The 21,451-nt window shown below is 65.2% G+C and overlaps 2 protein-coding genes across 3 annotated transcripts in view; one reads left to right on the top strand and one right to left on the bottom strand.

Annotated features, from left to right (window-relative positions):
- Positions 1 to 14,684, bottom strand: part of TRAPPC2L (trafficking protein particle complex subunit 2L) — a 21,533-nt gene extending 6,849 nt beyond the window's left edge. The window contains exon 1 of the mRNA XM_045440006.1: positions 14,660 to 14,684. The gene's annotated coding sequence lies outside the window, so the exon portion shown is untranslated. The remainder of the gene's footprint in view (positions 1 to 14,659) is intronic.
- The window catches only part of GALNS (galactosamine (N-acetyl)-6-sulfatase), a 24,261-nt gene extending 2,810 nt beyond the window's left edge, over positions 1 to 21,451 (top strand). Inside the window, exons 2-14 of one of the 2 annotated variants that reach the window (XR_006702078.1) lie at positions 999 to 1,122; positions 1,436 to 1,510; positions 2,382 to 2,484; positions 5,048 to 5,191; positions 6,066 to 6,132; positions 6,217 to 6,344; positions 6,665 to 6,804; positions 8,570 to 8,673; positions 11,678 to 11,814; positions 12,483 to 12,585; positions 16,601 to 16,722; positions 17,107 to 17,277; positions 18,371 to 18,481. Coding sequence is in view for 1 of the 2 variants with exons in the window: in XM_045440002.1 (XP_045295958.1) it covers positions 999 to 1,122; positions 1,436 to 1,510; positions 2,382 to 2,484; positions 5,048 to 5,191; positions 6,066 to 6,132; positions 6,217 to 6,344; positions 6,665 to 6,804; positions 8,570 to 8,673; positions 11,678 to 11,814; positions 12,483 to 12,585; positions 16,601 to 16,722; positions 18,371 to 18,488; positions 20,633 to 20,719 (1,452 nt within the window). In the remaining variant the exon portion in view is untranslated. Of the gene's footprint in view, positions 1 to 998; positions 1,123 to 1,435; positions 1,511 to 2,381; positions 2,485 to 5,047; positions 5,192 to 6,065; positions 6,133 to 6,216; positions 6,345 to 6,664; positions 6,805 to 8,569; positions 8,674 to 11,677; positions 11,815 to 12,482; positions 12,586 to 16,600; positions 16,723 to 17,106; positions 17,278 to 18,370; positions 18,489 to 20,632 lie in introns of those variants that run through there. The other variant, XM_045440002.1, reaches the window with a different exon arrangement.

The raw sequence follows: 21,451 nt of genomic DNA, 5'->3' as shown, positions 1-21,451 counted from the left end.
TCGAAATCCATTAACTTCTGTTTCGTTCTGCCTTTTCGAGGGGCTGCTGGAGGGCCCAGACGTGCACGGGTGACTGTGTTTGGTCGAAAGCGTGGCTTCAGGCCCAAGAGGTCCCAAGTGGTGGTGCGTGACCGACACCGCGGTGCTTTGGCTTGAGGGGACTACGTAGGGAGCCCCCCACCCCCTGGACACCCGCCGTGGGGCAACAGGAAACTGTCACAGCCGGCCGGGAGGGTCAGGGCTGGGCTTCTCTCATGCAGGTTCCTCCTTGTGGCTTTGGGGTTGCTTGGCAGCCAGAAGTCTTCCAGACTTCTGGTCGGCCAACATGGGTTACTTGGGACCTGCTGATAATAATGACACGACACACACTCGGAGTGACTCAGGCGAGGATAGCGATTCCGGCTCTCCCAACCGGATAGGCCCAGCCGCTGTGGCTGGAGTGGACAGGAGTCGTTGAGTTTGGGGCCCGTCTCCCCCCAGAGACCCCACATCTTAGCGGACGACACCCGCGTTTCCAAATAGGAGGCGTGCGCGGGGTCCGAGTGGACCTGACGTTCGACCCGGGACCGTGTGGGTGGGCCGCGTTCTGTACGTGCACCCAGCACGTGACAGGCTCTGGGGCCGTCGTGAATCACGCCGCCGTGGACGTTCGCGTCATTCGTGTGGTTGCGCGTGGCGCCGGCTGGCCGTTCCCCGGGTAGACCCGGGAGTGGAACCGCGCGGGCGTGGGGCCACGCCGTGGCGAGCTGGGTGGGGAGCCTGGCCGCTTCTTCCTCGGCCTGGCTTTGCGCAGTAGGCTCGGGGGCTCTCGCTTCTCGTTGCGCATAGATGTGTGTTTTGAGCCGCCGGCCCCCGCGAACGGGAGGCTGCCGGGCGCTGGGGTGTGGCTGGTGAGCCCTGCGGCTCGTGGGGCGCGGCGACGGCGGCTCCGGCTTTCCCGTCGCGACTCCCCCGAGACGGAAGGAGGTGGTTCCACCTCTCCGTGCCGTCTCCTGCAGATGGGGTGGGGCGACCTGGGCGTGAACGGAGAACCTTCCAGAGAGACCCCAAATTTGGACCGGATGGCCGCAGAGGGGACGCTTTTCCCAAACTTCTACTCAGCCAACCCGCTGTGCTCACCGTGTAAGTTGGGGCTGGGCTGCGGGCACGAGGAGGGGACGGGCACCGGGCGGCCCTGACTCCGCCGCTCCCTCCTTTCTTCCGAGCAGAGCGCCACAAGGGCTGGCAGGCGGGTGCGGCCTTTTCCCCTGGGGCCCGAGCCCCTTGCCGTCACGGGGTTGGGAGGTAGAAGCTGCCTGTGGCCTCCTGGGACAGCCACTCGGGCTGCAGAGACGGCCTAACGTGCGGCCCCGGGAGGAGCAGGAGGGCCGGAGGGGCCGGCCGTGGGGCTCGCGTGGGACTCGGGCTCGCCACGGTTTCTGTTCTCCCCGCGCAGCCAGGGCGGCTCTGCTCACCGGACGCCTGCCCATCCGCAGCGGCTTCTACACCACCAACGGGCGGGCCAGAAACGGTACGCTACCCACCGACGGCGTCTGCGGGCGCGGGGGGCCCGGGGAGGAGGGCTGGGGCTGGTCACCGTGGTCACATGTGACCTTGCGTCTGCGGAGTGGTGCCTGTCACCTGGGCTCGGAGGTGCTGTTCAGGTGGTAGCACGTCGTTTGAAACAGACCGTTGTGGTGCTTCCACTCAGGATAGTGCGTTTTGGGGGCGCCTGGGGGACTCAGGCGGTTGAGCGTCCGACTTCGGCTCAGGTCACGGTCTCACAGTCGGTGAGTTGGGGCCCCACGTCGCGCTCTGTGCCGACAGCTCGGAGCCTGGAGCCTGCGTTGGATTCTGTGTCTCCGCCTCTCTCTGCCCCTGAGCCGCTCGCACGTGCCCGCTCTCCTTTTCTCTCTCTCTCAAAAATAAACATTAGCAAGAGAAATTTAAGACTGCATTTTTTTTGAGTTTACCTATTCATTCTGAGAGAGAGGGGGCGCACGCACGTGCAGCAGGGGAGGGGCAGAGAGGGAGAATCCCAAGCCGGCTCCGTGCTGTCAGCGCAGAGCCCAGCACAGGGCTTGAACCCCCAAGCTGTGAGATCGTGACCTGAGCCGAAACCAAAAGTCGGACGCTTAACCGACTTGAGCCCCCCAGGCGCCCCCAAAACAGTGCGTTTGAAGAGGAAGGTGGGGGTTAGTGGGCGGTCTTCTCAGGGACTCGGTGGAGGGCCCGCCCGGTCTCTTTCCGGCTGCAGCTGTGACGGGGACAGCCGGGCCCAGCACCCCTTCCTGCTCCTTGTACCCGGGCAACTTGGACGGTCGCGCTGCGGGGATCTCGGGGGGCCCTGGGGGAACAGGGGCATAGAGAGCCCGGGGAGCACATGCCATATTGCCCTGCAGCCTACACGCCCCAGGAGATCGTGGGCGGCATCCCGGACGACGAGCTCCTCCTGCCCGAGCTGCTGAAGGGGGCCGGCTACGTCAGCAAGATTGTGGGCAAGTGGTGAGTCCTGACCCTGCTCGGGAGCGTGCCCCACGCCAGGGATGCTGGCGAGACGCTTCCAGGAGGCGGGTCCTCGGGTGGGAGCGGGAGTCCGCTGTCCTGCTCCCACGTCACCTTCCTGGCCACACACCCTGCCCCCTGCTCGTCTCCCCGTGGTGCCTGTCAGTGCAGCTCGTCCGGCACGGGTGACACCGTGTCGGCAAGCACAGGTGCTCTGTGTGTGGGTGATGTGAAGAGGCAGCGGGAGGCGACGGGCAGCCCCTCGGTGTGGGATCGTGGGGACCCGGCGATGGGACCCCGGAGGCTCGCGTTGCTGTGCGTGTTCGTGCCAGAAGCAGGGTAAACGGCTTCTTACTGCCCGGGGTCCCCGGGTGCGCAGCCCTGGAGGGTAGGTGTTCTTCCTTTCCCGAGTTCCGGGGCTCTTGGAAAAGAGCAAGCCTGCTTCCTACCGGGAGCCTCTCCGGTTTTCCAGCCCTCGTGGCCCCCCCCCCCCCCCCCCCCCCCCCCCCCCCGCTGCACCGGGGCCCCTCTGGCACTTGCTGGCACTGCTCTGCCCGGGACGGGCGCCTCGTCTGTGCCCCTCGGGGAGGGGGGTGCCGGGTGCTTAACACGGTGGTCCCGTCGATGGGGGGTCCACGGAAACCAGAAGTAAGGGTCAGAGACGCAGGAGCTCCAGAAGCTGCCTAACGAACGCGTTCTCACTCCCGAGTCCGGCCAGGAGCAGAGCTCCCAGCAGGTGGCGGCGGTGGGGCAGGGCCGGTGGGGCCCCGGTCGCCTGCAAGGCCCCTGGTGGTGCCGGGGAGACTGGCAGAGGGCGGGAGCGAGGCCTGCGGGACCGAGTCTGGGCGGCCCCCAGCCCGTCAGCTCTACCCCACGTCCCGCAGGCCTCCCGGGCGGGGGCCCGTCACAGGGCCACCCTGGGTATTGGCGGCCATGGCCGTACTTCCCTGACCTTCCTGCCGGCCCCTCGTCCAGAATTCCTCGGCTTGACCAAGTGCAGGGGTGGGTGCGGCCAGGACTCGAGCGAGAGGCTGCTTGGGCCGCCCTGGGCCCAGGGGGCCGCGAACGCTGCCACTGCAGGCTGAGCGTGGTCGCCGGACGGCTCCGCGTCGGCAGGACCTCGGGCGGGTGTTGCCGTCAGGCAGAGGCCGCGCGAGCCGGCGCAGGCGGGCAGGCAGGGGTGCCGCGGGCGGCCGCTATGGCCTCCTCCCCGCTGGGGCTGGAGGGCACTGTTAAGTAACGGGCGCTGTAGTGGTGCGCCCCGGGAGGACGGGAGGCGCCGGGAGGGAGCGCGGAGCCAGCGCTTAGGTTTCTGCCAACAGAGAGGTCCCGGCAGAGAGGCGTGAGGTCGGCGCCCACCGTGTGGCGTTCCGGAGGCAGAGCGTTTTAGAGCTAGCCGTGGGAGCCGGGCCCCGAGACCCACGTTTCCTGGCATCTTCTTAGACTCCGTGGCTGGGCACCTCGGCTCTGGCCCTGTGTGGCTGCCCTCCCCCAGCGCACCGCACCCTCCTCGAGCAGGTGACCGAGCCGTGTAGCGAGCTCACGGTGCCCTGGCATCCACACGAGCCACCGCGGCCCTTCGGAGCAGGGGGAGGGCTCCCCGGGGGCAGCAGAGGAAGGACCCTCTGTTGCAGGGACGCTGTGCGCGAGCTCGCGTGGTCACGAGAGCATGTGTGACCCCCTTCCCCGGTGGGGTCGCCTTGCTCCCCAAGAGCACGTGGCCAGGGTGCACCACACGCGTCTAGCCGTGCTCAGGCACTGCCGGCCCCTCCGATGGGCACCTCCCGTTGGCAGGAGAGCCTGACATCCGGTGCCCCAAGAGGGAGGGTTGTCAGGGATGAGCGTGTGGGGCGGGGTCGCCTCCTCCTGATGCCTACAGTCCAGAGCCTGGGCCGGGGAGAAGCTCGGCCGTTGTCCCCCTGTGGGCACACCCACCCACATTTGGGACCAGGGCGCTGGCTCGGTGAGCAGCCCTGGCGGGTCCTGGCCCTGCCTCAGTGTGCGATGAGGTCTCGGCAGTCAGTTCCCCCAGGGCCTGCCGGGCCATCTTTGGGGGCGTGATTATCGGTAACCGGGAGAAGAGGCTCTCGATCGATGACCGTATCCCGAGAGGTTGGTAATTACTGGGACACTGCCTTCCTCACACGCTCGGGAGGCTGAACCTACAGACCTGTCCCGACAAGTAGGAAAAGGCTGGAAGAAGCTGGAGTGTGGAGTCGGGCTGCGGTCGGAGTTCTGGGTGGTTCCGGGTGGGTGTGAGGTATCCCACCCTGCGTCTTCCCAGAGCCCTTCCTCGCATCCTGGAGCCACGCGTGGGCACGCCGCTGTGCCTGGCACCCTCTGTGGCCAGTGCCTTCTGCCGTTGCCTGTTGTGGGGGGGTGGGCCTGGCGCCCTCCTGGAGGAAGAGGTCCTGGTGTGTCTGGGGCTTAGCGCACGTTGGGCACGGGAGCCGCCTTTGTTTCCTGAAATGTTCCGTGAAGGCCAGGAGTTGTCGTCTGTGGTCAGAACTCTGGGGCACCGCTGAGCAGGGGTCCCTGAAGCGTCCTGGGTTCCTGTTTCTAGGCATCTGGGCCACAGGCCTCAGTTCCACCCCCTGAAGCACGGATTCGACGAATGGTTTGGATCCCCCAACTGTCACTTTGGACCTTATGACAACAGGGCCAGGCCCAACATCCCTGTGTACAGGGACTGGGAGATGGTCGGCAGGTAACGGGTCCCTCCCCCCCGACCCTGAGGACGGTGGCGCCCGGCCCCTGCCCGCCCCCCATGCTGCCATGGGGGCAGGACGGAGGTTCTGGGACCACCCGCTTGCCAGCGTGCCCGGGCTCTGCTTTGTCAGCTGGTGGTTCTGCCCGGGGCTGAGGGACTCGGGGCCTGGGGCTGCTGCCTGAGCCACACCTGCAGGGGCTTAACCTGGAAAAGCGCCTCCCCCGAGCAGGTGTGTTCGCCCCGCAGCCGCATCGGTATCCAAGGCTTGGTTCGAGCCTGTCGGCCGCGCTGTTTGCCTGCCCCGGATTGGCCCGCGGCCGCGTGTCAGGGCACCGTGGGGCTCGGCCCTTCCCTGTGAGCCCGCCGGGGGCGCTCTGCTCCAGGAAGCCCTGGTCTGGCCTGTCAGGCCCTGGTCTGTCTTGGGTTTCACGTGGCTTCGTTTTCCTTCCTTTTTCATTCTGTCGTGTTTTGGGTGGAAATTCTCGTTGCATATCGTGGGCCAGAAAGCTAGGTCATGTCCTTGCCTCTTTAGTGGCCGTGTGTCGAGACAGTCGCATGGCTCAGAGTGCACAGCTCGGCGGTTTCCAGCACATTCTTGGTGCCGTGCAGACACGGCCCCCGTGAGCTGCCAGCGGCCCCGGGTGACCATTGACCCTCCTCTGCTGTCCTCTCCCCCTCCGACCTTCTCTCAGATGGGGGCTGCCAGGAGCCTCGTCCTCAAGCCGCCGTGGCCTCAGGAGCAGTGCCAGAATCCGCTCTCGTTTAACGCACCTTTGTTTTGAATGAGGCCCGTGACTGCCTGTGAGGTCGTGGAGGAGGAGGCTTCCCTGGGCTGAAGTCTGGTTCTCGTCTGGGTCTGTGTCCTTGTCAGATACTATGAGGAGTTTCCAATTGACGTGAAGACCGGAGAAGCCAACCTCACCCAGGTGTATTTGCAGGTAACAGAAGCCCGGGCTGGGCAGGCTCCGGGGTTGGGGGCAGGCCGGCCTCCAGGGCACAGGAAGGTGGTGTGTTTTCCTCAGGAAGCCCTGGATTTCATTAAGAGGCAGCAGGCAGCTCAACGCCCCTTCTTTCTCTACTGGGCCATCGACGCCACTCATGCGCCTGTTTACGCTTCTAGGCCTTTCTTGGGCACCAGCCAGCGAGGGCGGTGAGTCCTTGGTCACAGAGACACAGACCTCCCCGGCTGGAGGGTTCGTCAGTGCTTGATTACCGCCAGGGACGGGGCACTTGGTACCACTGCATCTTTAATTAGCGTTCATAGAGACTGAAGCCCTGTGCTTCTTTGACGCTGTCCCTCGGCCCGGGTCTCGTGGAAGGAGGGTTGCAGTGGTCTGGTTGGCTCTATCCTGGGGTGCCTCTGAGATCTGGAGTCGTCCTCCCCCTCTTCTCTGAATTCAGCCAGGCTGTTGTGTTGTCCGTCCCGGAAGTCAGGGCCTCGCTGCTTGCTGATGCCCTCTTTCCCCGTAGGTACGGGGATGCTGTCCGGGAGATCGACGACAGTGTCGGGAAAATCCTGGGGCTTCTCCAGAACCTGAGGATCGCGGAAAACACGTTTGTCTTCTTCACATCTGACAACGGTGCCGCCCTCATTTCTGCTCCTAAACAAGGTCCGTGTTCTCACACCGTCTCCCGCACGGCATGTCTGAGACTCTGTCAGGGACCCCTCCCGGGGGCCCTCGTCCAGTGGGTACCGACGGGACAAGGCCCGAGAGCCACACTTGGCCTGGGCCTAGTCACACAGGAGACCGGCAGGGGCCACCCGCCGCGTCTCACGGCGCCCCCTCCGCCCCTGAAAGGCTGGGGCATCTCCAGGCCTCGGGGGAGGTGGTGTCTAGGAGGGCAGGGGTGAGCCCCCTGCCCCGGAGTGCTGGCTTGGCTCCGTGAGGGGGCCTCCTCAGGGCTGTGGCCCCTGGGGCTGCTCAGCGAGCTCTCGGGCTGCTCTGTCTCGTAGAGCAAGGATGTTCCACCCTGGTGTCCTGTAAGCGTCTCACCCCACCCCCTCCCCCCACCCCCCCCCCACCCCCCATCGTGGCACGTCTCTTCGTCCCATTTTCCTTTAAAAACCGGAGCCTCAGCAGGGCCCTGAGTCACTCAGAGGGCTCTGGAAGGAAGGCTGCAGGGATCGGGAAGCCCTCCGGGGACAGGCCTGGGTGGGGAGGTGCTGAGGGACCCTGTAGCTGGTGTCCGTGGGGCAGACAGGTGCAGGCGGAGAAGGAATCGTGTTTCGGTGACGGCAGCGGTTGAGGGTCCGGCCTGGCTGGTCGGGGGCGCCAGGCGGGCCATGTGGTGCCATCCGTGGCCCCTGGAGGGGATCCATCCTTGGGCAGGCTCCCCTCCTACAGCTGATGGTCCCAGAGGTGGGGGCGGGGCGCCAGCGTCACTGTGGCGCCCACCCGGCTCGGCACCCCGGAGAGCCTCCCAGCCGGCCGCCCTCGCTGTGACCACCAGCCTCCCGGGCCCATCTTGGTGCCTGACTTACGCAGTGGTTCACGTGCACGCGATCCACCTGTGTATTTATACGAGCGCAAGTCTTTGTACTCCTCGCACAGCTTGAGGAGCAGGACTGGGTGAGCCGTGGACCCTCGTCGGCACTCTGAGCCCCGGGAGCCCCCCCGACACAGCACATCCCGTCTTCCTCGCCGTCCCGGGATTCGCGCGCCTGTGCGTGCAGTGCCTGCCTTCCCTCCACAGCTCCTCTCCCCAGACCTGCCTGCACCAACGGGGTGGGGTTCGGGTCCGGCGTAGGAGCAAGCCCAGGGGTCACTGCCCCGTGTTACTTTCCCCCATCTCGGGGGGGACCAGGGTTGAGGGAGCCCCGGGCAGCCCGTGCCGGCAGCCGCGGTCCACCACGTGTCCTGCTGGGGACCTTCCTTTGTGCTCTGGGGCTGGCCGGCCGCTGACGCTTGCCGCAGGTGCAATTCAGGGACCACCTGCTCGGAGGGGGACTTCTCAGATGAACACCCCACGGGACTCGGGGTGATGCGTCTTAACTAGACCCCAGCCCCACACACAGGGGTGCTAAGAAGCCCCACGCCTGGCAGGTGACCGTAAACCCCAGTACCCTGCTCTCGGGGAACACGTTTCGTGGCCCTTGCTCACAACACTGCTCACGTTCCGAATCCGAGCGGTCGCTCAGCACCGGGGACACGATGTTCCGCTTTGAGGGGTTCTGACCTCGAACTTGAGCTGTGAACCCTGCGCCGGTCCCGTGTGGAGGTGCCTGCGTGTTTCGGCAGCATCGCCCCGAGGGGCCGGGAGGATGGGGGAGGGGGCCGTGGCAAAGAGATGCCGCCTGAAGGCGAGCGCCCAGCAGGCCGTGTGCCACCCTGGGGACCGGAGTGGCGTCTGACGGGCGACCCCCTGTCTCCCTAGGTGGTAGCAACGGCCCTTTCCTGTGCGGGAAGCAGACCACGTTTGAAGGTGGGGTGAGGGAGCCTGCGATCGCGTGGTGGCCCGGGCGGATCCCTGCCGGCCAGGTGAGTCAGAGCGGCCACCCCCCAGGCCTCCGCGGCGGCGAGACTCCCGGCGCCTCCCAAGGCTGAGGTGGCTGGAGGAGGGCGAGCGGGGCGGGCGGCGGCGCGTCAGGTGCAGGGTGTGGCCGGCCTGAGTTACACCGAGCGAAGCAGACTTTATCAGAGCCTTAGCATGCTAACGGGTGTCGCGCACACCTGGAGGGCTCAGGGCACGCCGAGTTTCTAAGACCCTTACCTGGCCGCGGAAGCTTCTCCCCAGAGCGTGTCTCCCGGGCCACCGGTTCCGCGGGCCCTCCGAGAGACGGCAGCCCCTGGGCGGTGTGTGCGGCGTGCAAGGGCAGACCGCAGCCTGGTGGCCTGGCCCCTCGTGGCCGGGCCGGTGTGCGTCCTGCCGTCCCCGCTGGCAGCCTCTTCTCCTCGGAGCACCCGCTCTCTTCCTCCTTCAGCTGAGAACCACGTGCAGCGTCCTCTGTCCCTGGGCGTTTCAGTTCAGACTCCTGGTCCCGGGGGCGTCCAGGCTGACCTGTGGAAACACGCACGTCGCCCTGCCTTACCTGGCCTTCCTCCTCTTTTGACGAGCCCCATCGCTGGTTTCGGGTCCGCCCTCACAGCAACACCACGAGGCCTCCCGTGACACCTGTGGCTTCTGTCACACCTGCCAGGCTTAGTGGCCTACACGACAGCCTCGTCCCTCGGGCGGGGGGTCGGGAGACCAGCACGGGCCTCGCGGGCCGGCATCGGTGTCACGGGCCCCGTTTCCTTCTGGAGGCTCCCGGGAGGATCCGTTTCCTCAACTTTCCCAGCTTCTAGAGGCATCCACGGCCCCTCCCTCCGTCGCCCAAGCCAGCAATGGCCCGTCGAGTGTCCCCTCGTCACGTTGACTCTGGCCCTCCCGCCCCCGTCCACCGTTAGGACCCCGTGGTGACACTGGCCTTCCCCGGGGATCCAAGGTCAGCCCCTGTTTTCAGGTCGGCTGCTTGGCAGCCTTGGTTCCCCTCTGCCCCGTAAGGAAGCGTGTTCACAGGGTCTGGGCATTGGGGTGTGGACGTGGCGGGGGGTGAGTGGTGGCCTGCCTGTTCTCATCACCGCCACTGCCACCGTCGTCACCATCACCGTCATCGTTACTGTCACCGTCCTCCTCTTCATCACCACACGTTAGCACACCGTGGCTGAGAAGAAGAAGTCACTTGTCAGGATCTCCCAGCTAGGAGGTGGCAGAACTGGGAGCAGACCCCTGGTGTGGGGCACGAAGCCCACCCTCCGTGGCCCCCCACAGCCACTCCTCCCTGGGACAGTGTCCACGGGGATCCCTGTCCCAGGGGGAGGCTCCAGCCTTTGGGATCACCCTCCACCCCTCGCGTGCCTGGCTTCTCACCCGTCTGGGCCCTGCTCCCGGAGGAGAGTGTACCTAACAGAGCCGTGTGGCCCTCCCCGCACTGGCCCGTGGCCCGTGTTGGAATTGAGCCGGGCAGCTTGCGGTGACACCCTGTCACTTGTGCCCGCGGTTGCAGATGCTCGGCCCCCCTCTCGCATCCGGTAGCACGACTTGACGAGTTACAGCCTTTTTTTCCGGAGTGGAGTCTCGGGAGTGCTGGGAGAAGTGTCCGTGACTTCCTGCCACGTGCCCGCAACAGACCTTCTGCGTTTTCTCAAAGACGTTCTGTGCACGTTGAGAGTTTCTGTTTTTCAAAAGAGCTTCTCTGTGTGCTCCCGGCTGTCCCGTGCTCCTAAGGACGTCAGACACCCCGTCTTTCCCATCGTGCCACCTGCACGGCACCCTCCTCCCCGTTTTCCGCAGACGGTTAAGATATCTGGGCTTCTTTCTTTTCCTTTGTTGTGTCCTAAAAGAAGCGGCCAAGGAGAGAAGCCACAGGAACGAGATAAGGCCGGCGGCCGTCTCCTCCCTTCTGCAGGGAGGCTCACAGGCCACGCACCAAACCTTCACAGGCTCGCACCAAACGCTGACCGTCCTGCTCCCCCCGCACTGGGCCGCGGCACCAGGGACGCGAGCAGCCGTGGCCTGTGTGCTCGGTTTCCACACGGAGTTGCTCGTGGCAATGTCACGTGATAGCCCTGAGGTGACGGTCCCCCAGGGCGCGGGAAGCGGTGGCTAAGGTCCCGCCAACAGCGTGTGCACGGGGGATGCCTGCCTCGCCAGACCTGCCAGCAGACCCCCCGGCTCTCCCCACGGACCCGGCCGTCACCCCCAGATCAGACTTGAGGAGAGCAGGGGCCGCCGATGGGAAAACCCCGGGAGACTCCAGAAGAGGCAGAGCCGCGTCCGTGGAGACCAGGCGCCCCAACTCCGAGGACGCACCTCTCCTCAGGCCCGTCCTGCTGCTTGTGTGGAGTTAGGCCGTTCGTTCAGGGCCAGCGTAGTCTCTGCAGGAAAAGTCGCTGTCCCGTCCGCTCGCCCTCCCGTCAGCCCCGGCCAGGCGCCCTCCTCCCTGCTGCTCTGGGCCTCGGGGGGCTCTTTTCCACCTGTGCTCAGACCTGATCTGGGAAGTTCCCAGGGGTTCAGTGTTGAGATGACGGTGACGGCCTCGAGAGGGCAGACGTCACCCTGCCGGACCTGCCGGCCTCTCCCCAGACCGTCTTTTCGCTTCTGTCTGGTTCTCGTCCGTAGCCGCTGCAGCTGTGAGGGCTCGGGATGGGCCTGGAACAGGGCCGAGGCCCGCTCCAGGGTCACGTGGGCCAGCTTGAGCCCCCGTTGGGGCCTAATCTCCCAAAGCCACTCTCCCAACGAGAGGGCTCCTCCATCCTTTGCAGGGTCCCCAGGGGCGAGAGTGTGGCAGCTACGCGTGAGCCCGCCCAACCCCCAAGGACGTGAGGGGTTCCGGGAGGGGCTGAAAAGGCGGGACCCGCGGCGAGGTGCTGGGCCGGGGCGTGTGGCCGTGTGAGTGCGCACCAGACGTGGAAGGCCGCTGTCTGCGTGCCCCTTGCTGCCCCTGGCGCCGTCTGGTCGGGGCAGGGCATCCTGAGCACGCCTCCGCCACGTCCCTTTCAGGTGAGCCACCAGCTGGGCAGCGTCATGGACCTCTTCACCACCGGCCTGTCCCTTGCAGGCCTGGCACCGCCCAGCGACAGGGCGATCGACGGCCTGGACCTCCTCCCTGCCGTGCTGCGGGGCCGGCTGACAGACAGGTGGGTTCCAGCCGGGCGCTGCCCCCCAGCTCCAGGTGACACACAAAGCAGGACTCCGTGCCCGCTGGCTCTCAGCAGAGGGAGGATGTGAGGGCACCGGTGGGGCTCTCTGTCTGGTGGACGGGATGCGTCCTGGCACGGGAGCCCCGGTCCTCCTGAGACCGTTCCTAGCACCCAGGGCCCCGGGGCATTTCCACGTCGGCTCTCAGGGCGGAGGGCCCTCGTTCCTGCCTGTGATGGCTGGCACTCGTGCCTCAGGCCATGGGAGGGAGGAGAGACTGTTCTCCCCAAGTCTCCGGGCACCCGGACCCCTGGAGTCCGGTCCCGTCCTGCGCCGCACCTCTGTCGGGTCCTTCGTGTCCAGGCTCAGCCTCTCTGCAACGTGACACTGGCCCTAGAGCTCGCGTCTTGCTGGGGAGGGGGCACCAGACGTCCTGGTCCCAGCAGGCTGTCTGCCCCAAGATGCGGGCCAGAGTCTCTCCCAGGGCCTGGAACCGAGGCGGCCGACCTTGGGGGCTCACCCCCAGCAGCCTTGTGGACCTGCTCCCCCGCGTGCCCGGTTTGAGCTCAGCACGGTGGTTTCTGTAGAATTTCGATATAACTGCACACCCGCAAGTTTCTCGTGTCACCTGACCTCCTGTCCCCACCCCACCCCCCTCGCCAAACAGGCCGATATTCTATTACCGTGGCGACACGCTGATGGCGGTCACCCTCGGCCAGTACAAGGCCCACTTCTGGACCTGGACCAATTCCTGGGAGGAGTTCAGACAGGTGAGGGGGCTTAGGGCGGCCGTGGGCTCCGCTTCCCACACCACCTTGTCCTTGGGAGGACACCTCGGGACCAAGCGGGCCGGCTGGTGGCCAGCCCCAGAGGCCTCACTGTGGGCCTGCCGTTAGCAGGGCTGGTAGTGACATGGCGTAGCAATAAGGACAGCTCCTCAGGAGCCTGGACTCCCCTCCTTGGCCACCGTACCCTCTCTGAGGCCTCCCAGAGCCTGGGGAAAGAGGCCCCAGAACAGGCTAAGTAAGCCTCAGGTCGGAGGGCTCGGACCCAGGTGAACTGGGTTGCCTTCCCCCGGCACCCCCAGCACTTCCTGCCTTGTCCCCTCCCCCCACCTGTCCAGGTGCTCGGTGGCCCCCCTGAACGGGCCGCTGTAGCATCTGTGTCCCTGCATCTGCCCGAACGGCTGCCTGGTCCTGCCCCTCCTGGGCCTCAGCCCCCACCTCTTCCAGGCATCGCTCAGGGTGGTGCCCCCACCCCTCTGAGCGTCTGGATCTCAGGCACAAGAGCAGCTTTCGTTTTGGAAGGAAAAGCGGCACGAGTTAGGGACACACCCGAATACGAGGGCGCTGTGTGCAAGTCAGGGTGCGGTGGACGTAAGGGCTCTGGTGCCCGGCTGATGAGGCAGACGGCCGTGGCTGTGGGGCCGCCACTCGCAGCCAGCCAGCCAGAGCCCAGGACAGCGTGTGCCTCCTCCCGGGTCGCCCAGGGCCTGGCTAAAGTCCCTGACTGGCCTTCAGAAGCGAGGATCGGCACCAGGCGAGCTCAGCTGGACCGAGTGAGCCAGGGCTTCTCTTCTGGACTCTGACCCCGGGGGTGAGGCCAGAGGAGTGTCCTGCGGGCCTCCAGACTCGCTGTGGTAGCAGAACGCTGTTGGCACAGGGCATGACAGAGCCCTGTCCCCTGGCTCGTGATTTTAGCACCAGCGCCCCCAGCACGGGATCTCAGCACCGAGCCATTCAGCTCTCCCAGCTTGTGGCCGCCTCTCACCTCCTCTCTGTTCGTCCAGGGTCCCTGCCCCTACTCTCCCTGCCCCCAGTTGAGCACCTGACACCCTCCCCCGCCGTCAGGCAGGGCTGTGTGTGGTTCACCCCTTAGCTGCTCAGAGTCTCAAAGGCCACAGGAGCACCCGAAAACCCAGAGCCTGGCCTCGCGGGGACCTTTGGGGTTAGCTGTGTGCTCTAACTTCTCCCTGCCCCCACCCCCGTGGCACACGTTGGCCTCCCAGGGCTTTCTAGGGCCCTGTTGCTGGTTGTTGGAGAGTCCAGGCGGTCCGGGAAACTGCTCCTCGGGCCTCCCCGTGGCTCCCTCCCTGGCCCTGCAGGCTCGGGGCACCTCTCGGGGCAGGGTCCGGTCCGCTCTGGCCCAAGTGAGACACATTCCAGCTCCTGCCCAGGCCCAAACCCAGAAGGGCCGGGAGCTTCTTTCAGAAAGGGTGTTGGAAAAGTCCAGAAGGTCCTACAGGCAGAGCAGCCTGTGTGGCCTGTCCTGATTTGACCCCATTTACAGCGGGGTCAAAAGTGTCAGGAGAGGCCGCTTCGGCATAACCCGGTGGGGGCCCACCCTGCTGCTGGTGAGTCACACGCCCCTCCCCCGTCCACAGTACTCTGAGGGTTTTTGTGGAAGCTCCCCGGTTGGTTTGGTTTGCATGGCTTCATGTTCTTGGGAGACCAGGCACACAAAATTCCCTCCACCCCCCCGCGTGCTACACAGGGTAGCGGCAGTGGGTTCACCCATCGGGGCTGCCCACACGGCTGTTCTGATGGCCCTTGTCCCCGCAGGGGTCAATGTGGCCCAGGGAGCGTGTGAGGGTGGAAAGGGCCCAAGAGGAAGGGGCCCCCTGCCGCCACCGGCTGCCCTCCCCGCTCCCCCCAGCACCAGGGGGACTTCAGCGGCCCACGCGGTAGGACAGCTTTGTTCAGAGGCCACATGCCCGCCCTGCTGGGGCCGCACAGCCAGGCCTGGGCTCCCGGCCCGAGGGAGAGAGAGGCCTGGGGTAGCGGCCCAGCTGGGGCCTGCGGGTCTGTGGTCCCTGGGTTTGGGGGTCACGTGCATCCACCTTACTGGCTTCCCGGCTGTACGCCCGGTCCTGGGGCTCGCGGCAGGCTTCGGGGGAGAAGGGTGGAGGTGTAGAGGCTGGGCAGGGAGGGGGGCGGGGAGGAGAGGGAGAGGTGGGGAGCATCTTCCTAGTGCCAGACCAGGTGCCACTGTCCCTACAAGTGTGTGACCTCCCCAGCATAGAGGTTGGCTGAGGCCCTGGGAAGAGCTGTGTGCAGGGAGGGCGCGTGTGTGCACGTGACCTTCTGCGCTTGCGGACTGCATTGCACACGGCTAGCCGAAGTGCACGGTTCCAAAGGGCAGGCCTGTAGAGGAGTGCGCCCTGCTCCCCACTCTCTGCGCTGCGCTGGGCTCTGAGGAGGGAAGGGGCCCCCGGCTGCAGTGCCCCAAGGGCAAGGCCTCCCTCACAGAACAACTGTCACGAGAGAGATCCTATACTAATTAACGGGATCTTAATTAAATAATTTGATTTGCATCCAAATGATAAACGGTGTTCTGTCTAGACTCGGTGCTTCCCCGATAGCTGCCCTGCGCTTTCGTGCTGAGGGTGGCGGGTTCTCCCGTGGTTAAGTCCGTGTCTGTTCCCCGTTACTTGTCCCAGAATCCAGAAGGCCAAGGAGCCGCCCGCTCTGGAACCCACTTGGGTATCCGTGGATCCATAATCGGTTGCCCTCGGCAACTTAGATTGCCCTTACTTTGCCAGCCACTGACTCAGGAGTCAGCTCGGTGCAGAGGCGTGGAATTTCACAGGCTCCTGGCCTCTCTGCTTTATTGAAAAGCAGAGTGTTAAGGGCTCCACTGACACCTGCCCGTTCCGGACACGGGCTCAGAGTGTGTGCCCGTCCACCGCGCTGGCGCCTGCAGAAAGCCTTCCGGCGGCTCACGGTTGAGAAGCGAGCTCGCGTGTCTGTCCCTGAGCCCCTGGTTGTGGGGTTAGCGTGCACAGGTCATGGCCACGTCACGGCCACCTCTCCAGACCCCGTAAAACCGGTCCTATGTTGGCCGAAGACCAGTGTTGAGCTACCTGCAGGACCCTGAGGTCCCCAGTGCGTCAGGACGGTACAGCTGACATTTCCCGTCCCCAAGTCCAGGAGTCATGAGAGGCAGCCTGTAAGCCTTGGGGACAGGGCCCAGGGCCATCCCAGGACGTGGACAGACTCCCATCACCCCATAACATCTCCTTTCAGATGCACATCAGAAGCTGCCCCTGAGAAGGAGCCATGAGGGCAGAGGTGGCCTAGGGAGGGTGTGGGGCCGGGCCTGTCTGGGGGGCCGTGGGCCACACGTCTGAGCTTTAACATACGCTGGCGGCCTTTTCCGGTGTGCTCGCGCGTGTCCGCTGTGGTCTGTTTCAGTCCCTGCCTGTCACCTGGGCATCTGGGCCGCCACGGGCCTCACGAGCGTTTCCTCCTGGCTTCTCCTGACGCTGACGAGGCAAAGGAGTCTTCAGGGTGCTAAGTGCCGGGCGCTGTGTCTGCCAGGCAGACAGGGTGGGGGAGCTTTGCCCCGGGAGTCCGTGCCAGTCAAGATAAGAGCCGGGCTGAAGTATTTTGTGTGTTTTTTAAGTGATAACGCTTTTTTTTTAAGATTTTATTTTTTAACTAATCTCTAGACCCAACATGGGGCTCAGACCCCAATTTCAAGAGTCTCATGTGCTACCAGTTGAGCCAGGCAGGAGCCCCTAAAGAGATTCACCTCCCGCCAAAAACGGGCCTGATTGCTCAGCAGCCCTGAGGCCCAGGGACGGTGGTGGAAAGGTGCCCCTACAGGACGGCCACCCTCCCGCGTGCTCGTCCCCTCAGCACCCCCTCGTGGAGCGTCCCGGGGTGCAGCACGCGGGTCACGGCTGCTGCCGGAACGGGATGGACCGGCCGGCCTCGCGGAGCTCGCGGCCACTGCCTTCCGGGCCCCCAGCGCGCGTGCAGCCCTCCCCGCCTCTCGTTTCAGGGCGTTGATTTCTGCCCCGGGCAGAACGTGTCCGGAGTCACCACCCACACGCAGGAGGAGCACACGAAGCTGCCCCTGATTTTCCACCTGGGACGAGACCCGGGGGAGAGGTACCCCCTCAGGTGAGCCAGGGGCGGAGGCCTTCGGGCTGCCGGGGCCCCGGGCCGGCAGGTGTAGGCGCTGACTAGCGGGCCGCGTGCTCTGAGCTCTGCTCTCCCCCCCTGGCTCCCACCCCCACGGTCCGCGTGGCCCCGTCACGGGGCCCCCAGCCTGAGCTGCCTTTGGGATGGCAACAGTGGGGGGCTGGGGGCCCGGGCACGGGCAGCGCCTGCCTGGGAAGATCCACCCCTGGGCCCCTTCACCCTCCGGGCCAGGACCGCGCTCCTCCCAGTGAGACTCCAGGATGAGCCGCTTCTTGGGACCTTGATCCGACTTAGAGGCCCGGGATCACGGGAAGGAAACAGATAGGCCGTGGGTGAAACCACGTGCCCCACGTCTACCTGCAGCAGAACGTCCTGCGTGGTCTTATTGGCAAGAGGGGCTCTATAGAGGTGATCGTGGTGAGGGTCAAAATGAGATCATCCTGGATTAGGATGGCCCTAAATCCAGGGAGAGTATCCCTGGGAGACAGAACGGAATACGGACACGGGAGAGGCCACGTGGAGATGAAAGCAGAGGTGAGGGGATACGGCCACAGCCAAGGGACCCCCGGAGCCCCCGGGAGCTGGACGAGGCAGGAAGGGCCCTCCCCTGGAGCCCCCGAGGGGGCCCGTCCCGCCTGTATCTCAGCCTCCAGCCCCCAGAACTGGGAGCGAAGAGATTTCTGTCGTCAAGCCCCCTTCCGTGGCCACCGGTTACTGTAGCTCCAGGACACTCACTGGTGGGAGCTGGGAGCCCCTCACGGCTGTCACACGCCAGGGAGGTCAGGACCCCAGGGCCGTGTGCAGGTGGGGTCGAGGATCAGGCTTAACCAGGGGGAGGCTCGGAGCAAGCAGTCTGAGCCCCGCTCCTGACCCCGGAAGTAACTTCAGAGCCAAGACGCAGCAGGACCACGGGAGCAGGTGGCAGGGCCCAGCGTCCGGAAGAGCCGCCCACCGCACCTCTGCTCCGCCTGCAGTGGCCTTGACCGGCTCCCGCGTCAGTGTGCACCATCCCCTCGGGCCCTTGTGCCCGTGCTCCCGACAAGGAGACCCAGCCCAGGGTGGGACTCAGTGCTGGGAAGAGGAGCCTGGAGCCACCGCCCGGCCCAGAAGGGCTCACGGGCAGACTGAGGGGCCTCCCGGGCTTCCCGCGTGCGCTGGCACCACGTGCCGAGTAAACTGACCAGTGAGCCTGCCGAACGTGGTTTAAGCCGATCATTCTCGGTGCGTTTGGCCAGAATCGCGGAGACCTGCTTTGAGAAGCTTGTGGGTCTGACCCCGCTACACGGATCTGGGCCAAAGGGACAGAGAAGGTGGGGAAGGTGCCAGGAGCCTGCCAGATCTGGGTCTGCTCGGAGGTGCCCGTGACCCTGGCGGTGCCCTCGGTGGTGCCGGCCAAGGCTCAGGCCCGGCGGAGTGGGGCAGGAGGCCTGGCTGCTGTACTGTCACCTGGCTGTGCCTGCAGCCTCGTTTGTAGGGAAGGTTCCCCGAGGTGCACGCCTGCCGCGGGCCAGTGGCTCCAGCAGGGACGGCTCCTTCAGTCCCCAGGCCCGTTCCTGGCCTACTTGGGTGGCCCGCCTCGGCCTGCCCGGGCCTCCCTGCTTCTGTGACCTGGCGCTCTCACCTCTAGCTTTGCCAGCGTGGAGTACCTGGACGCACTTCGCGGGATCACCCCGGTCGTCCAGCAGCACCAGAAGGCCTTGGTCCCCGGACAGCCTCAGCTCAACGTGTGCAACCAGGCCGTCATGGTAAGTGGCTGGCAGGCCACGGGCCGCCGGTGCCGGGGGTGTCCCGAGGGCCCCGTGAGGTCTGCACCCCCCAGGGCATCACCGTCCTCCCCCCACGGAGCCGTCTGGGGCCACCGTGAGTTCCAGCAGCCGGGGTGATCCCTGGGCAGTGTGGCAGGACTCCGGCAGACCGCACGTCTCCGGAGGCTGCCGGAGCCCCCCTGTGGCTCCCGCTCGGGCCTCACAGGTGTGACTGTTGTGCACGACAGAGACGCCAGACCCGTGTGGGGCAGGGACGTGCCAGGCTGATGACCTGGAGGTCCTGTCGGGGACAGACCTTGGCTCCTGTGGGACCCGCCTGCAAGTCCTGTCCCTGTGACGGAACGTGTCTGCACACCCTGCTCCACAAAGATGGGCGATACAAGTGTCCCTGTGTCAGCAGCACCCCGAAACCCACAGAGCACCGTCGGGATGGCTTAGCCTGGCTTCCCAGGCCGTCAGCCCCTCCTCCCAAGCACCCCATTCCCCAGACCTGCCACGTGATTTTGAGGAAGCTGTGGCCTGGAGCCCAGCAGGCTTGGGGGAGTCAAAGTGCAGGGTGGGGCCGACAGTGACAAAGCGTGCCGACCTTTCCTGGCGGCGAGAGTGATCATAGGGCGGACAAGGCTGCCTCATCAGCTGGGGTCAGTGCAGGGGTGGTTTTGTCGCTGCTGTCCCCGTCTGGGGCTGTGTGTCCTGAGGCTCCCCAAGGAAAGACGCTCGGGGCAGGAGCCAGCAGGGCCGCCTCCTTCCCTCGAGGGCGCCAGGGGCTGTCCGGCTTCTGAAGTCACAGCAGTGGGGCAGGAAGGTCCCCGTCTCAGGACCACCACGGAGCCTTGGGTCCCAGGAGCCTGAGAGCCCCCCTCACGCCCCGCCCACGGAGGAGCCACGGTGCCCACTCCAAGCCCCGGCTTTAATCTTTCTGTGCAAGCCAGCTGCCCCCACCCACGACATGCTGTCCACTGGGGAATGCTGTGCAGACGCACACTGGGTCTTAGGGTGGCAGCGTCCTTTCCCACCGCCTGGGGGTGGAGGGACCTGGCTGGGGCACTGTCGCAGCTGGCTGCCCCTGCACTGGGGGTGAGGGCGACCCTCTCAGCCCCACACACCCCACGAGTAAACCGAAGACAGGCTGGAGCAGTGTGCAGTGGCCCCCAGACTCCCAAGGGAGCACTGCCCCTGGAATACTGCACGGATCTACACGCCTGTGCAAAGCCCTTGGCCCTCGCCACACCCTGGACGGAGGGGTGGTCCTGCCTTCTGCCCTCAACCCCCAGCTCAGCCCTGCCTCCGCTCTGTCAGGCCAGTGGGGACGAAGATTCGATGTGGTGTCCTCTGACAAGATCAGTCCTGTGCAGTCTATCACAGCCTTTGAGTAGAGCCTGCTGTCATGGTACACATGAGACACCAAGGTGCCTTTAAGAATCGTGGGTTCTGGCTCCTCCTGGCGCCCCAGACTGGCAGTCTGTGCCCAGATTTTCCATTCTGCACACCCTGTCGCTTTGCTCTGCCTCAAAGGTTGAGAAGAGCTGCTTTCTCCAAAGCTTGCCCTGTCCTGGTGGCTGGCCGCACCCTGCATGGGCAACCAGGGGCCATGTGATGCCATCTGGGGCAGGAGGGGACTTCCCCGGGGTTCTCCCTGCCATCGAATCTCTGATTCAGTAACACCCTCTGGGGTCCCCTCTCAGAAGAGTGCCCCCAGCATGATTCTGAGTCTCCCTACCAAGGCACAGGAGCACCCCATGGGCAGTGGGAGGACACAGAAAAACAAGGGAGCCTCCCTCTCTGGCGGGTGTCTCTTGCTGGAGAACCATGGCCATAAAGAGAAAGTCTGGACGTGAATATGCATGGCCAAATTGCCACATTGAGTCGTTGTGCTGAGACAGGCCAGCTCTTCCCCAGGTGACGGCTTTCGGTAGAGAACCTTAAGGCTGTAAGGAGTCTCCTCTGTTAGCCCTTCCTGAAATGTGGCGCTACGGCGGGGACAGGTGGCCACCTGGCCCGTGGCCGCCCATACCCTGGACCCTGAGGCCAAGGAGGAGATGGGGCAGGGCAGGAGTCTGGACACTACTGAGCCTAGAAGCGTTAAGAATAACTCAATGTTCTCTCTTAATTCTCCTTGCCAGAATTGGGCGCCCCCAGGCTGTGAAAAGTTAGGGAAGTGCCTGACACCCCCGGAGTCCATCCCGGAGAAGTGCTTCTGGCCCCACTAGCACCTGCTCGTGTTCCAGCCAGGCCTGGGTTCTCCTACTGGCCCTGCAAATGCCTGCGGGGAGGAAGGCTCTGGCCTCAGGGCTCCTGAGCTGGAAGAGCCCCAACTGTTCTCTGCCCTGCCCGCGCCAGACAGACATTACCTGCGGGTGACAGCAGGACCTGCACGTGCCCGCAGTCTCCCAGCCCTCCTCCTGGCCCACCCCAACTTGCCACGGCAGCCCACAGCCTCGGCCCAGCCCCAAAGCTGAATGCGCTCGCTCAGGGCCCTGCCTCCATCCCGGGATCCAGAAGGTGGAGCAGTCCCCTCCCATGTGTGAGTCCCACTGTCAAAGTTGGCCATGCCAGTCCTGCTTGAGCCCTTGGCACCATCCTACTAGGAGGGAGTTGTGAATGTGGAAAGGGGTTTGGCAGCAGCCAAGGAAGGCCTCCCTGGTCCGGTGAGGACAGAGGGATGCTAGCACCTTCGTTTTAACACCTACCTTAGGGATGCTGTCCTGGTGCCCCGCATGGCGAGCGGGTGCCTCCCTTCCAGCCTCCCGTTACCTGGTGTGGCACGGTGCGGAGAGACAGCGAGCGGGTGTGGACGCCAACCTGACCCGCCCCGAAGGCGTGTGGAGCCGCCTTCTAGTGGGGTTTTCACGTCTCTGCCGTTGTGATGCCAGAGCTGTACCGTTCTAAGACTTGGGAAATGATGGTGAAAAGTTCTAGAATAAAGTTAACAGGCCTTTTTC

Source organism: Leopardus geoffroyi, chromosome E2 (genome assembly GCF_018350155.1).
Source record: "Leopardus geoffroyi isolate Oge1 chromosome E2, O.geoffroyi_Oge1_pat1.0, whole genome shotgun sequence".
Lineage (NCBI taxonomy): Eukaryota > Metazoa > Chordata > Mammalia > Carnivora > Felidae > Leopardus > Leopardus geoffroyi.
Note: the sequence above shows the minus strand (reverse complement) of the source record. Positions and strands in the feature narration are given on the sequence as shown.